At 36.9% G+C, this 16,808-nt stretch overlaps 2 protein-coding genes across 4 annotated transcripts in view; one reads left to right on the forward strand and one right to left on the reverse strand.

Annotated features, from left to right (window-relative positions):
* Positions 1-13,879, forward strand: part of LOC121860343 (mdm2-binding protein-like) — a 49,785-nt gene extending 35,906 nt beyond the window's left edge. The window contains exons 12-18 of one of the 3 annotated variants that reach the window (XM_042357421.1): positions 2,846-2,980; positions 3,143-3,242; positions 4,645-4,794; positions 4,948-5,169; positions 6,839-7,004; positions 10,849-11,106; positions 11,155-13,879. In XM_042357421.1, the coding sequence (XP_042213355.1) occupies positions 2,846-2,980; positions 3,143-3,242; positions 4,645-4,794; positions 4,948-5,169; positions 6,839-7,004; positions 10,849-11,067 (992 nt within the window). In that variant the 3' untranslated portion in view covers positions 11,068-11,106; positions 11,155-13,879. Of the gene's footprint in view, positions 1-2,845; positions 2,981-3,142; positions 3,243-4,644; positions 4,795-4,947; positions 5,170-6,838; positions 7,005-10,848 lie in introns of all 3 variants that reach the window. The other 2 variants (XM_042357423.1, XM_042357420.1) reach the window with 2 other exon arrangements.
* Positions 11,779-16,808, reverse strand: part of LOC121860342 (intraflagellar transport protein 172 homolog) — an 89,609-nt gene continuing 84,579 nt past the window's right edge. Inside the window, exons 31-32 of the mRNA XM_042357419.1 lie at positions 13,181-13,405; positions 11,779-12,980 (exon numbers count right to left, since the gene is read on the reverse strand). Coding sequence (XP_042213353.1) covers positions 12,717-12,980; positions 13,181-13,405 — 489 coding nt within the window. The 3' untranslated portion in view covers positions 11,779-12,716. The remainder of the gene's footprint in view (positions 12,981-13,180; positions 13,406-16,808) is intronic.

The following is a 16,808-nucleotide window of genomic DNA, read 5'->3' on the forward strand; positions in this document are numbered from 1 at the left end:
ACAGTTATACTCTATATGTGTGTGCATGTGCGTGTGTGTGTGCATGCCTGTGGGTGTGTGTGCATGCATGTGTGTGCGTGTGCAAGTGTGCGTGTGTGTGTGCATGTGTGCGTGCATGTGCATGGCGTGTGTGCATGCATTTGTGTGTGCATGCATGTGTGTGTGTGTGTGTGTTTGCATGTAATAATAATAATAATAATAATAATAAATGGTTTATTAATAGAGTTACAGCCGGTGGCTGAAAATATACAAACTTACATTTGATTTAGACAAAATAATTTGCGTTGAATACATTTACAGGTCTGTACAGTACATAAATCAGGAGTTGTTTATTATTTTAACAATAGATGGGATGGTGCTATTCTTATATCTATCAGTGCAGGCTCTTATGAGCTGAATTTTGTTGTATTGGCGGACTGCGCGAGGTGGGCGGGGGACTGCTGGTGGCAGGAGGTGGCGATGACGAGGATGGTGCAGTAGTCCACTGCCAAACCTTGCTAGTGCTTGGTGGTGGAGGTCACTGAGGGATGGCATTTCCAGGGTGGAGCGTTGATGTAGCCGGAGTAGTCTGCGCCGAGCATGATTCTGCAGGCCCTTTTCTGTACCTTCTCTAGCTGACTTTGTTGGGTAGAGTTGAGAGAAGATGACCAGGCTGGTGATGCATACGTTAGTTTGGGGAGAATAAAGGCGTTGTAGATAGTCCTCAACTCAGGCGTGGGTGCCCAAAGTGACCTAAGTCGTCGTAGCATGTAGAGTCGGTACTGTACGAGGCTGCCTTGATTGTGCTGTTTACATGGGCCTTCCAGTCCAGTTTGTGGTCTATGGTAACACCCAGGAGTTTGGCAGACTGCACTAACTGGAGAGGATGGGCACCCACTGTGACTGCTGGAGCTTGCACTGGAGTGGTGGCGGTATTGATGTGCATGACTACGGTTTTGGTGTGGTTGATGGTGACCTTGTTCTCCGTAGTCCATGCCTGTAGCCTGTCCAGGGTGCCTTGTAGCGATGAGTAGTCGGTGAGGTGTTGTCCACTGTAACCCCCACAGTGCAGTCATCCACGTACTTCCACCTGTGAGGAGTGTCCGATAGAGCGTCGTTGATCAGGATGAGGAAGCACAGTGGTCCCATCTTGGTCCCCTGGGGAACACCGCAGGTGAGGTGTTGGAATGTGGAGACAGAACCCTGATACCTCACTGCCTGACGACGTCCACTCAAGAAATCAGTGAGCCATGAGACCAGGTTGGTGGGCAGCCCTAGTGCAATGGCCTTGTTGATAACAGTGCAGTGATCAACAAGGTCAAAAGCCTTCCTGAAGTCAACAAGGGCAACGGCCAGTGATGTCTTACGTTTCTGCAGGTTTTGTGCAGGAAATTCAGGAAACTAACTAAGCAGTGTGATGTAGAGGAGGTCCTCATATTGCCAAATTGCTGTGGATCAATTGACTGATAAATTCTAGCAAATATCCCTCTCAAAAACAAAGTGTGTGTGTGGGGTGTTATATGCGTTTTTTTTTCATTGTAGTTCCTCATGCACCAAGATTAACATTGACATTATTCTGGTGGGTGTGTCTCATAAGTAAGAAATGCTGTAACTGTAGGAAAAATTAACGTATTCACAGACTGCTTCACTCATCTTCTGTTAAATGCCAAGAAACATTAACATTTTACTTAAAAAATTATTACGATGGATTTGTTTCATAAATGGGAAAAAGACTGATTGTAAACTGAAAATATTGTTTAGGTGGACTTGCAGGGGTGGACCCGGGGGTTCCTGGGTCTGGACCCCCTTTTCATAAAAGTTCCAATACTTTTCTTTAAAGCAGTATTGTACTCAGGAATTTTTGTATAGTAAAAAGTAATTGCTATTGACCTCAGAATATCTCATAATATCAAGTGCAATGGCCTCAAAATGCCCATGATATTGGTCAAATTTAAAGCAAAATTCTAGGTGGGGCTTACAGCACCCCCCTAAAACCCCCCAGCTGGGTGGGCTCAGTGTGCTCGTCATGTTCTCTCATCCACAACCTCTTGGTAACTCCCCCCTTTGATATTCCTGGATCTGCCCTTGACATGACAATAAACTGTTTCACTGTCCTTGCTAATATTAACATGACAAGTGAGTTTGTGAAAAAAACTTATTATGTCAGTTATGGAGGAAAAATATTATATTGCATACTATCAGCTTCCCATCTGGAAAGTGCATTGTCCCTACTGAACCAGTCTGCTGGTCCTCTATTATTAGGATCAAGTGGGTATTAGAGTGTTGACATTCATTTTCCTCCGGGAAATTCTACCAGACCCCATAGGGTATTCTGACAATTTATTTGGACTAAAAGTACCAAACTTTTTGCTGTTTCCCCAAAAGATTGATGTGACAAATCATTAACTGTGGATGCAGCATAGTTAGGTGCATATTCTTTATATATATGACAGAAGCATATATACAGGTATACAGTAGTTTGCCTATACAGCTACTCCTCAACTTACAACATACTCGACCTACGACCTCAGTTGTACCAAAATGTTGTCAAATTAAGTATTTTCGAGACCCAACGTTAGTGATTGCGCTGTGTACTGACAAAAAAAATTTTTTGTAATTCACTTTAAAATGGCTGGCAAGCTTAAAAGTGAGAGTTTTGTGGTGCTGAGAAGAAAAAGACACCCATTTTAGATTTTCTATGTATTATTTAAGCATTTTAGACTTACGACCTGGATTTGGGTCCCTAACTCCGTCGTAAGTCGAGGAGTGGCTGTACTGTAAATAAATTTTTTATTTGCCTGTACAGTATTACAATATTTTTTTATTAGGAAATGCTGGAATTTATATGATATATTATTATTTTCAGGAGACCTCCTTGGTGGACTTGCACCCCCACCACAAACTGAGGCCATTCTCACTCTTGAAGCTGGCCAGCTTACAAAGCTCTTCACTAAGAGTGGTCAGCCGATCGACAGAGTTAGGCGCAAAATGATTAAACACAGTTAGTCAATTATTGCTTTACAGTATTAGAAGAAAATAGATTTTTATATAAAATTAATGGATAATTATTGATGTATCATCAAGTTATATTGGATAACTCAGGTATTGCCTTAGAACAAAAGTTGTACTCTACTTTAGTTACTTGCAAAGTTATTTCCTGCAGCTTCTTCAGGTCAGCATCCCTTCAAAATCAAATCTACTTTGAAGGAAGTGAAGTCTCTAACTTGGCCAGAAGCACTTTATGCTCACCACCATGGTATTTAGTAAGTATTTTGGGGAAATATACTGTACCTATAAGATTTAAATTTGATGATAACATCCACTTTTCCTTCTTTTCCAATGTGTAAGTTTGATTGCAATTTTTATGTAATCTGTGGTTTCTGATTGTGTTTTCATAATGCCTTCATAAAATCAAAAGTGTTAGTTAATTGGTAATATAGAAACATAGTTGTTTGCGATGCACAGCTACAGTTTTGTTTATATTGAGCTGAAATTTGGCATGGAGATGAAGGTGAAATGAGGTGGAATTTGAGGGGTTGGCTCTAATGGTCGGCCCCCAACACCAAAAGATAGAACCCCCTCATTGAAATCACCTCTAGAGTTCTGTTTGTTTGCCATTCACAGCCTTAGTTAAGATAGAGTGCTCTTTGGTATGCTTTTGTATTTAACCCTGAGTTTGTTCACAGCTAATAGTGGGGCCTCCTGTAGATGACCAAAGTACATAGCTGAAATTTTGTATGGTTATTTTTTGCATGTGTACATAGGCTATGTGGCTGCATCAAATCTGGTTAACTTTAAACTGGGCAACATCAAGCACCTCAACTAGAGTGATATAAAAAAGCCAACATTGACTGGGCAGTGGTGGGCAAATGACTCATGGAACAGGTAGTTTTGGTAATTGCCTCAAAACATGCCCTTACAAAGAATTCATTGCCTGTTTTTGCTTACTATTTAAATTTGTTATCTTATGGCAACAAATTTTCTAGTTAAGCATCTGATAAATTGCAAAATGTCCTGTGCAGTCTTAGAAAATATTCTCAACCAAGTGAAAAGCTCCATCCAGTGCACCAAAGTGGAAGTATAATTAGAAGAAATTACAGATTATTCAGAGGCTTAATGCCTGTAAGTCCCATTCCCCACAAATATGGAACTGGACTGACTACTAGTTCTATAAAATTCATGGCTAGATGTCCAGGCAAAGGATACTAGAGATGTGAGGTGGAATGTAGTGTGTTCTGTAGAAACAGCCCATGTGAGGGCTGTCAGAGAGGACAGCTTTTGGCCTGTGAGTGGTTGTGTGGTCCTTTTAACTTGTGCAATACTTTATACACAGTAGGTTTACCTTACATTAATGTATCTATAATTTTGTAAAATATTTCCTCATGTAGTTTATTGATGTGCTTTATTATGGTAGGAAGGAAGCTAGGTTTGCCTTGTCAGACTGATAACATCATCTATCTTGGTCTAGCATGGGAGCTAGTAAAATTCATGTGCAATGCCTTCCTTGCAAAAGACTCACTACCTCATAGCCCCACATTTCATATCCTAAGCTGCCTAGCTTATGTAACCACTGTCTAGGATCACATATCAGTTATTGTGATATAGTTTTATAGATAAGTTGAATTAACTATTCAAAAATATTATTTTAAATTCACACTTTTCCAGTTACAATGTTAATGAATGGCATGAGAAGTTTGTTGAACAGTGTAACCAGGTAAAAAATCGTTATATCAGGCAAGAAACTGCAGCCACTTGTACTGTGTTCCAAGACAAAGAGATGGCATATGTCACTGTCTCCACACACAAACCGAGCAGGTAAAGAACTCTCTTCACAATTTTGATAACTAATTCTGTTTTGGGAGAAAAAAAAAGTATCTATAAACTGGAATATAAAAAATGGCATAGAATTTTGTAATATTCTCCTTATTCCATATTGGAATTACTTTGTGTGTTGATCTTTATTTAAAGCAAAGATAACAGAGAGACATCTGTGGTAAAGGCAAAACCTCAAACCTTGAACAGGGGAGTGAAGAAGAGTAGAGGCACAGGTGCTAGTGAGGCAGATACCGTAAGCTTGAAAAGTGGGCACAGCTCAAGAATACCAAGAGGACTATTAAGACGTTCACCTCGAAAACAGTTATGTCAGTCACCACACGGACGATTACATCAACCAGAGTGTAAAATTGAGAGGTATGTATGTATTCTTTCAAATTTTTTCTGTCATCCAGTATATTCATTCATTTACTAGTATTCATTTAATCTTAAGGCAGGAATAGATAAGTTCTGCATTGGTACTCCCCAACCAAAAGGCCCCAGATATCCACCTGGTTTATCCCTGTCTTCGTACCACTCACCATCACCCATCAGTAGGACCTCCTTCCCCAAATATCGCTCAACAAATACTGTGCTCTCTATCATTCGTGCAAGTACTGCTGCCTGGATGTTCATTGGATTGGCTTCAAATTCAGAAGACAGCCTAACCATTTTGTATGGATGTGTATATAGTCTTGAGTTTTATAGTTCAACAAATGTCAATCACAGCTGAAGGGTGAAGTTCGAGATTTCGCTCCTTAATGCTTGTATTGATTGATTGTATCATTGTAGATATTTTAATTTAGCAGTACTGTACAGGAGTACTCGTATGTCTCAATACAAGATAAAGTGTATAACCTGAACTTTAAATTTGTGACACAGTCCAAGGTTATAGGATCAAAGCTCAACTTTTGCTAAGGATAACTTTATTTAGTAGGGATATTGTTGGGAAACTTCACATGAACATGTACCATCAATACACAATGTTCAGATCACCACATTTCAAAGATTAGTGTCACTGTAAAGTCAGAGGATTGAACTTTGTCCAGAACATGAGTTTTGTAACCATATATGATGAAAATTTTAATGGAATTGTTTTTTTTTTATTATTAGAATGTGGTTACAATACGTATTTATTTTTGTGTGTTGGGAGCTTACTTGCATCCTATTTTACTAAAGCTTTTTGGGGCTATACCCATAAGGTGAGTATTGGCCTAAACATGAGTTTTGAGCTGAAAATTTTAAGGCTGATTAGTGCACCAGACTTTTACATAGTTATAGTGTACAAATACAGTCAGTCCTCGACTTACGACAGGGTTAGGGACCGATGACCAGGTCGTAAGTCGAAAATGCGAAAATACTACTTAGAAAATCTAAAATGGGTGTCTCTTTTTCTTATCAGTACCACGAGAACTCTCACCTTTACGCTTGCCAGCCATTTTAAAGGGAATTGCAAACGAAATATTTTTCAGTACACAGCGCGATCACAAACGTCGGGACTCAAAAATACGTAATTTGAAAAATATTTTATACGACGGCGGCAATCGTATGTCCGGGTGGTCATAGGTCATAAGTCGAGGAGTACCTGTATATAGTAATTTCGGTGTTTTGCCAGAGTTGTGCCCCTTTGACAAATTAGTTGTAAAGTGAAGTCATCCCTGTCAGCAGACACATTTCTAGTTTTATATTTAAAACTTCTGAAAGCAGAAACAGAAAATCATTAAAAAAAATGTTGGTGGTACTGTTCAGCAGTAATGCATCTATCTCGCACCACTCCTTCTTGGGTTTGAGTCATGGCACAGACAGGTTTTCTCTGGGGACTCCAGTTTCCTCCTGTTACTGGACAATGCAGGACGTAACAAAGGAAATAAATCATGAAATGGTAGTGTGGTAGTGAAGGAAACATGACTAAGAGATGGATCTTTATTCCTGATATCTCCTTCACTACTCTGTCCACTGTGAACAATGTTCTGATTGTGAAATTATAAATATAAATAAATAAGATCTACTTTACAGTATGTGCATTTAAAAAATATTTTCTTGTCAGGTCACCTCAAAAGGAAACCAGTAAAAGCAAAAAAAATTTCAGTGATTTAATGAAACCATCAGACTTATTACAACCATCGGTTACCAGAGGGACACTGAGAAATTCTTCTTACCTGCAGAGCAAGAGAATACCTAAGCCTGCTGATCTCAGTGATGTGCACAAACAGGTAACATTTATTTTTTTTTTTACGATAGTCTTTAAATGCTTAATGATACAGGTACATCACCGACTATCCGGGAACTGATGGTCCGGCACCTCCTTTAGTCCAGACAAAATTATGAGAGGGCACTTAACTTCCCTCCCTCCCTCCCAGCCTGGGTGAAGGTAGTTTTAGGCTTAAAGTTTTTATTTTATAAAATGTAGCTGGCTGGACTAAGCAGAATATAAATTGCATTGCTGGAATCCTTGTAAGATAGTGATTAATTTGAGTATAAACATCACATAGTTTGCAAAAGAGATAGAAATTTTAGTCGAGTGTAGTACATTCACCACACCATCCTAAATACTGTATACAGTGGTCCCTCGGTTAACGAACACAATTCGTTCCACAGAGTCATTCATTAACCGAATCTTTTATTTCAATGGGATATTGGGTAATTGATTCCAACTCACAGAAAAAGTACATATAAAGTACTATATACTGTACCAGTAATAGAATTAACAAAACATTAAATATAAACTAAATACAGTACTGTACAGTATACTATACAATAATAAATAAAAAACAATAGAATACTGTATTTTAACTTACTTTGAGGTGTATATGTCGTATTACCGGCAGCTTTGTTTACATATCAAACAGCTGATTATAGAGGCAGTCGATGATGGCATGCCATATTCTTTACAGTGCATTGGTTCTAATGCCTTCTTCATGTTTCATAATAATTTCTGCACTGTATATTATCAATATGTTAACTGAATTTTGGAATGACCAATAATTTTAATGTAAAAATGCAAAAAATATTCAAGAGACCAACAAAATCGATGTTCACTCCACTGTAAACAAAGTTAAACTGAGAAGCGTTGTTGGGTGATTCAATCAGCTGATGGGCACACAAAAACTGTTCCCTGTACTGTCTATATTATCAATATGTTAACTAAATTTCAGAATGACCAATAATTTTAATATAAAAAATTCAGAAATATTCAAGAGACCAACTTTCTTGATATTTACTTCACTGGAAACGAATGTAAACATAGAACCAATTATTGTATTGGCGGACTAGCCGATCACCTGATGCACACAACAAAAAGTGTTTGTCGTAAGGATTTCGTTAATCGAAGTTTTGTTCGTTAATCGAACTGAAAATCCTTATGGGAGCTATTTCGTTAATCGAACTGTTCGTTAACCGAAATTTCGTTAATCGAACTGTTCGTTAACCGAGGGACCACTGTATATTGTGAAAAAAGTAAAAGAAATAATTGTCCTAAGGGTAAACCTGTAATAATTTAATTACTAAAAATTTATGTCTAGTGCAAACTATGTGATGCTTATACTCAAAGTAATCACTATCTTAAAAGAATTACAGCAATGCAAATTATATACTGCCAAGTCAATTCAGTGCCATTTTTTAAGGGAAAAACTAAAACTCCTCCTGTTTTCATAACTACACACTTTGTTATCTCCCCTCCCTGACAGCTGGCAACACATCAACCCTCCCCCACCCCCCTCCTTCCCTTTACTCACAGCAGGGTGAAGGCGGTTTAGGCTTTCAAGGTTTTATCTTATAAAATGTCGCAGACTAGACTTAGCAGAATATAAATTACGTTGCTGGAATCCTTGTAATATAGTGATTAATTTGAGCATAAACATCACATAGTTTGCACAAAAGATAAAATTTTTAGTCTAGTGTAGTACTACAGTATATTTGAGTACAAAGTGTATACAGTAATGTTGTTCAAAATTATGTCTTTTTCACATTTAATTTACATTTAATATTTGTTTAATTTAAGTTTCTAGCAGTTCATGGTGCTTTAGAGACACAGGAGGTGTATAATTAGTGGGTCAGAGGTGTATTGTTGAATTATTATTACCTGACCTCGGTTGGTCCAGCAAAACGGATAATCCGGCAAGGTTTTGGAACCAAGGGTGCCGGAAAATCGGTGGTGTACCTGTATTATTTCATTCAAACAAGAACTGTTTTACAGAAAACTCTGCCATCTAGTGGGATATGATATATCAAATATTAAGTGTCTAACGAGTAATTTGCTTTCAGTATTCTAGGAATTGTGAAGTACCATTTCAAGTATAAATTAGGATAGTTAGTCCAGAATCTTACTTGTAAGACTTTTTTTGAACACTTTCATATGACTGTCCACCACACCGGTTACTTTTAAGAATACAGTACTCCCATAATTTGTCCTGTTTCATGTACCTTGCCAGTATTTTTATGAGGCACTGCATCTCTTGTAAAACACATTTGAATTGTATTGCTCTCAATCTTTTAACATGCCCTTTATGTTCTCACCTTTTAAGATTTGATCACAGGAATTTGTTCCTTCATTGTCATCCATTTTGACTAGATTTGTTAGATTTTCCTAAGTGGAAAAGGCTACACTACAGTCAGTTCTGTTATAACGCGATAGTTGTGTTCTTGTAAAACATCGTGTTATAGAAATTCGCGTAATAGAAATAACAGGGCTTATGGAGAAAATAGGGTTAGGTGCAGATTACTACTCGAAATCGAAAAAAAATTTAGTAGTTAGCCTACCACAAAGGATAGCACAGTCTAAATAAATGTTACATTCATATCTAATAATGAAATCATACAGTAAATGTAACACTTTACCTTGAAAAAATATGAATATAGCTTTATGGGGGAGAAGGGTGATTTTGAGGTTGATAACATCGAGCTTCTCTTCAAGTGTTATAGCCTTTATTTTACGATCATCACCGGGAATGCGATCACCAGAATGCTTCTTGGAGATATTCTTCTTTACCATATTCACAGTTAATACCACAAAATTGGAGAAATAGTAAGCAAAAATCGCGTTACAGCAAACAAGCGTTCGCGTTATACAAATATCGTTCCTCTATTCATAAATCGCGTTAGAGCCAATTCGCGTTGTCAAAACACGCATTATAGCAGAACTCACTGTACTTCACAGAGCCTTAATTCTTCAAGTGATACATTTACTGCCAGTCTGGATTGCTTTTGTCGCAACCAGGCCTCCACATGTGATATTTCCACGGGGATAACAAACCTAGGTTAACACACTTAGTCTCGTGTCGATCACGGTCACTGTAGACAGGTGTCGTGCAGAACTCTAAGCGTGAATTGATTCACCATATACTGTAGGTTTGATAGGCCAGCCTGGATTGCTCTTGTTGCAACCAGGCATCCACACGTGATATTTCCACGGGGATAACAACCTAGGTTAACACGCTTAATCTCGTGTCGACAACGGTCCACAGGACGGAGTGGCGGTGGAGGACTCTGTGTGGTGTCTGACTCCCTTCAGGAGGGAGAGGATGGGGACATCTTAACTAACCCATGGCTGTGGGGATACTACTTAAAATGAGGTTTTTGGGTGTGAAGCGATGAACAGTACAACACTGTCTCACTGGCCCCCCCTAAAGGCTGGCTAACATACCACTAATGGAAAATGTATGTCCCAGTTATGCCTCGCCAGGTGCCTTATCTCTAGTAAAACAAACTTTGGAATTGGTTGCGTGGGTAAGCCTAACGCCACCCATGACAACTATTCCACCTCTAATCCTTAACATTTCTGTGGTGATTCCTTCTACAGTACTCCTGGTGTCTTGCTTTTCATAACCTTGATTACAGGCAATCTTACTTCCTCCTCATTTATGATTTTTCCTTTTATTTTGACACTTTAGCTACTACAACTCTCATCTGTTACATTTAGCATTTACTCAAAATATTCTCCATGTCTCTCAATTTTATTTGTTCTTTTAGTTTTCTTTATCTTTGAATCAGCCTTTTTCCCATTCTTTCACCATTCTCTCATTTGTTTAATACAAGGTTTTGTTTTTATTTATCCAACAGAAGCTTCGTGTGGCTGTTGTAGAATCCCTTGAAAAGGAGGGCATGAAGATGAAAAATCCATTATTCAAGGTCTGCTTCAAAAAATTATTTACAGTTTGCAGACCATTTGCATTGGATGTCATTGGTCGGGGATCTACCAGCAAAAATATGGAGAAAATTGCCAGAGCCCATGTGAAACAGGTGATAGAATTTGAGAGATTAAAAACTAAGAAAAGGTAAAGAAAATTGGCTGCTACCATTAAGAAATACAGAGATGTTGAGCATCACATAAAAAGATTGTTAAAGAGCTGTAACCATACAGATAGAGAGAATATGCTTTCTTCTTGGAATTGCCCACAGCCCAAAATACCTTTAGAAAGTTTTGCATGAGATTTTAACCCTTAAGCCCCGGGTTAGGATGCTGCTGGCAGTAACCCCCCTCCCCCTGTGTGGGAATAAATCGAGATAAAAATCAACTTTTCCAAAAATAGTTAAAAAAAATAAAAATAAATAAAATAGCGGGAAAATAGGCGGACGTTCTGGAACGTCACCCGGGGCCTATGGGTTAAAGTTTAAATAAATGAATGAAGAATTAAAATATGCCATAAACCTGTTTGAAAATAGTACGATAGATTGATTGTTTTTAGTGGGAGAAATTCCCTCTAGTCACCTAATTTCAAATCTAGCAAAAAGGTCTATTTTGTAACCAACAACAACCAATTTTGCAGAAAAAAAAAAAAAAATTCAGGTGATAAAACAATATGGTACTGTAATGAAAAGACTGTATGAGCCAGTGTTGCTGCTGACTCCACCTCAGGTTATTTATTTCTGCACTTTCTCTAAATGTATGTTAAGAGAAAATTTTATAATTCAGCAGAACTTTGGTAATTTGTGAAGGATATAAAAAATTTAGCTATTTTATATATACGGTAGTATATTAATAGTCAATGATATCCTGGTACATTTTAATAAGAGATAATATAGATATGTGAAATAAATAAATGCATTTCCAAATACAGTAATCTCATTACTGTATATAGCAAAAATACATAGGAACTTAAAAAAATTAATACATTTATAAAAATTTACACTCAAACAAATTATATCATATCTTCAAGACTCTATCCTTGTGTGCCTCTCACTCCATTAATCAAAGCATCATATGGTGTAAATTTTGCACAACAATCCTCCTCTTTCAGCATTTCTGAGTTGATAATTAGTGACGTCAAGGTTTTGTTGCTCATTATATATGAGGTTGGGATATGTTAATCTTTCAGCCTTAGCACTTGAAATTGGCAAAGACAGAACAGCAAGATCAAACACAATAAAGTGTTGAAGCATGGCCTGTCTTCTTCATCTTGAAGAATATATAGTGCTTTAAAAAGTTGTTATGGATCCTTTATGCTTTGTAAATATTCGTGGAAAGCTACATGCTAAATCGGACAATGCAAGTAATATGTCTCGAGAGTGTGGATCTAGAGCTTATGAAACACTAAAAAATGAGAAAAGGTTCAAAGTTTCATCACTAAGGGAAAATCTGTTTATTTTCTGACAAGAAACTACCAAAAATGTTCTACAAAGACCTTTCACAGCTCTAAGCTGTGACTACATTAATATGGAAAATTTAACCTCCCCAAAAATTTTAAAATGCAGAATTTATTCTGTATTCATGCAGAGTGCAGTCTGTGACTCGGCACACTTGGTTTCCCGCACTTAAATATTCGACACATCATACGATAATTCTGCACTTAGGCAATTCTGGTGTGAACTATATAGAGGCAAAATATCTCGTAGTAAATTTTCCTAAAACCAATTCATTCATGTCGCTAATCTCTTCATATGAAGATTTACCAGAATAACGTGTATTAAGACTAAATTTGCTGTGTGTGTTACTGGAAATTGTATCCCATACTGGGAAGACCTCCACACCAAGCAGTTATAAACTTGAGTACATCCTGACATTCATGGGAACTTGACATCTTGGTGGCCATGATTAGTTTGTTCCAGTCCTCCTTGTTAGCAGCTTGCCCACGCTTGAGATCAAGGCGATTCCGGATGACAGGATAGCCTGAGATAACACAGGGAGGGTAGGTGGTGTTACTTGCATCCACAAGAGAAGCTTCATAAGTCATACGCTCATCCACGGGAAGAACCTGCAAGATTAATGGAAGCATAACTGAATTCAAAATTTACTAGCATTTCTGTAATCAATATGAAATTTGATTCATTCTTGTACTTACAAGGAGTGTTTTACATAAATATTACAATCAAATGAGATAAAAAATACTTAAAAAAAACCAAATTGCATAATGCAATTAAAGCACGTCTGTTTACCACCGTAGCAAAATTTTACCTGTTCCACTTGCTGATCCATTGATACTGCCAGCACCCATTCTTTAGCCTCTTCCCTCAGAGATTCAGGTATTGTCAGAGTGAGTGGTAGTGGAATCTCGTATGGAATATCTGTGTCTATGAAGTCTGTATGATCAAGAGAGTCTAATGACCCTTCCTCAATGGCCTCACATAAGTCCAAAAAACGATTCAAGAATACAAATGCCATGTTCTTCCATCCTACCTCCTGAAACAATGTGTACAGTTAGAAAAAGGATAGTAATCACATAGGAAGTATTTAGGGGGTAAGAATATCAATGAGGGATTGATCATTAAATTTCATTTTATTACGAAGCTGGGATTGAGCAATTCTGTATGACCGGTAAGTCTAGAGCATTGAAACATCAAGTCCCCAGTGAATCAACTTGAGACTTGAATCTAAAATTTGAAAGAAGGAAAATTAGGCTATCCATCTTCATATTCAATTCCAAACACGAGATAGATATGGCCAGGGCGTCACCTGGCTCAAACCCCCCCCCCCCCTCACATAATGTAATGTACCAACTATACACTTTATACAGTATGTATTTTATTTAGTTTATTATATTTTAGGTAAAATATTGTGTACTTTTGCTGTTCATGAACCAAATTAATTATTTTAGGTATAATACTGTATATTATAAGTAAATTGTAAAATTTTACATAAAAGAAAATCAAATTACATAGCGTTTTAGACCCGCGCTCTCTTTACATCACACACACTGTTTACAGTTCACGTTCGACATCACATATTCAATTGATTTATGTGTTTTGTTTGTGAAGAATTGCAGAAATAATTTATGTATACAGTAAACCACTCACAAGGTCCTACAGTACCACTAATTATTTTATACTGAAACTTACTTTCGGGAAGCTGGATTAAAATGAAGATTACCGGTATATTAAAATAATAAAAATGTATTATAAACCAGTCTAACATACCGTAATAAACACAGCTGCTATTATCATCCCCCCACTCCCATTTGCCAGTGACAAGAAAGGGAAAGATTCAGATTTGCCCCCGAGGGGGCTAGTTTATTGGGCACCCCCTAACAAACCTGTGCAAGGTGAAGCGCAGAAGCGTTTACAGCGCCCAACAGGGAAGTATGAAAAGTTCATACTTGCCTTTATGACTCGTACATTAAGGGCGTAAAAGCCTGAAGGGTCATAGGTTTTGTCAAGTTACATAAAGTGAGAGAATGATGAGTGTGTGGGGGGAAAGTTCCCGGTACATTTTAAGTTTATGGCAAAGAGTGGCAGATCCCAAGTGCTAGGCCTGTGACTAGGAGGAGGGATAAAGAAAGGGAAAGTGACCTTGACTGACCGCCTGTGACTATTTTTAGCCGTCCTTGTGTTCGGAGGTGGTCAGTAATGCATATCTGTATATTTACTGATCATAATACTTATCTCTTATAAATAATTCATTTAAAATTTATTTTTTTGCAAAGAATATTCAGTAAATGACTGCATTAATTCTTGAAACTGCCGACAGTGGTAAATTTAGGATATAAATAATGAACAGAAGTCACGTCATGGATTCGGAGTTTGGTCCTTAACGATCACCATAAATGTAGCCTCCCTTTTCGCGAAACACGTATATAAATTAAAGAAAATACTTGCAGTATATTTAATATATTACAGTATATTATATATAAATAAATAAACAAATAAATTCAAATTCCCTTATCATCCTGTGTCATATACAGAAATACTTGAGTCCCTGAGCGAGTACACAAAAAGAAAACGGACATCCTGGAGTGGATAGAGAACGGACATCTCTACTGGGGGACTCAAACGTTTCTCATGTTTTGTGGGCGCTCTAGCATAATATGAATAATATGTAAATTACAATTTATATATATATATATATATATATATATATATATATATATATATATATATATATATATATATATATATATATATATATATATATATATATATATATATATATATATATATATATATATATATATATATATATATATATGTAAATTGTAAAAATTTAAATAAAAGAGAAAAACTAAATACGTAGCGTTTAAAGTGTTAAAGTGTACTGTACAGTGTTGTGGCTTGGCTCAATGTTTACAGTTCACGTTCGACATCACATGTTCAATTGATTTATGTGTTTTGTTTGTGAAGAATTGCAGAAATAATTTATGTAATATTTATGTATACAGTATACCTGTACAGTATATGTAAATTGTAAAATTTTAAATAAGAGAAAAACAAAATACATAGCGTTTTAGACCCGCGCTCTCTGTTTACTCCACACACTGTTTGAAACAGGTGAAGTTTTTAAGTGTCCTCAGTGGATTCTGATTACTGTTTCTCCAATTTTGTGACTATGGAAAAGAAGAATATCTCTGGGAAGCACTCTGGTGATCGCATTTCCGGTGGTGATCGTAAAAGAAAGGCTATAACACTTGAAGAAAAGCTTGATGTTTCATGAGTCCTCAGCCTCAACATCAACCTTCTCCCCCATCAAGTTATATTCATATTTTTTCAAGGTAAAGTGGAACATTTACTGTATGATTTCATTATTAGATATGAATGTAACATTTATTTAGACTGTGCTATCCTTTGTGTTAGGCTAACTACGAAATTTTTTTTCGATTTGGAGTAATCTGCACCTAACCCTATTTTCTCCATAAGCCCTGTTATTTCTATTACACGAATTTCTATAACACGATGTTTTACAAGAACACTACTATCGCGTTATAGCAGAACTACCTGTACTGTAATATGTTTTTTTGTCTTTTCTGTTGGAGGTTTATCATCACTCTCCCTCAGACAGTGTCTGGAACAGCATTCCCTTAGTGTTCAGTTGAAGTGGGTGCTCTCTCTTTATCCATGTGTATTTGTCATCCTTTCATGAATCCGTTCACAATGGCATCCAAGTGTTTCTTTAGCTACACCTGTCATAGCCCAAAAAAAACAAATAAGCCTGTGATAATTGAAAACAAGCTTGAAATAATAACGCCATGAATGGGAGAAGGCCCTAGCAAGATCAGGAGAGCTACCTCTCATAATGCAATGTACCAATTGTACAGTATATATACATATTTATTTAGTTTATAAATTTTAGGTGTTTTTTGGGGGGGTTCATGAACCAAATAAATTTTTTTTTAAAGAAAAAATACTACAATTTGTTTTTTGTTGGCAGGTTATCATCACTCTCTTTCACAGTGTCTGGCATGCCATTCCCTTAGTGTTCAGTTGAAGTGTAGTGCTTTCTCTTTATCCAAGTGTATTTGTGCCATCCTGACATGAATCAGTTCACAATGGTATCCAAGTGTTGTGCTGATTCCTTGGCTTCACCCATTATCACCAAGAAACTGTGTAAGCTTCTGATAATTGAAAAAAAAAATTGAAATAATCATGCCATGAATGCAGGAAGTACCTAGCCAATTTCATTATTTTTAGGTATAATATTGGGATTTTCTTGTCTGTAGGGAACCAAACCCTATTTTTCCCATTTGTTGTTATTCGCTATACGAAAATTCAATATCCGAATGGTTTTCAAGGAATCTGACCCATTTGTCACTTACATTGATTGATTGTCACACAAGATACAATGCATTACACAATAAACATACAGTGAACCCTTG

The sequence above is a fragment of the Homarus americanus genome, unplaced genomic scaffold (assembly GCF_018991925.1).
Source record: "Homarus americanus isolate GMGI-L3 unplaced genomic scaffold, GMGI_Hamer_2.0 scaffold48088, whole genome shotgun sequence".
NCBI lineage: Eukaryota > Metazoa > Arthropoda > Malacostraca > Decapoda > Nephropidae > Homarus > Homarus americanus.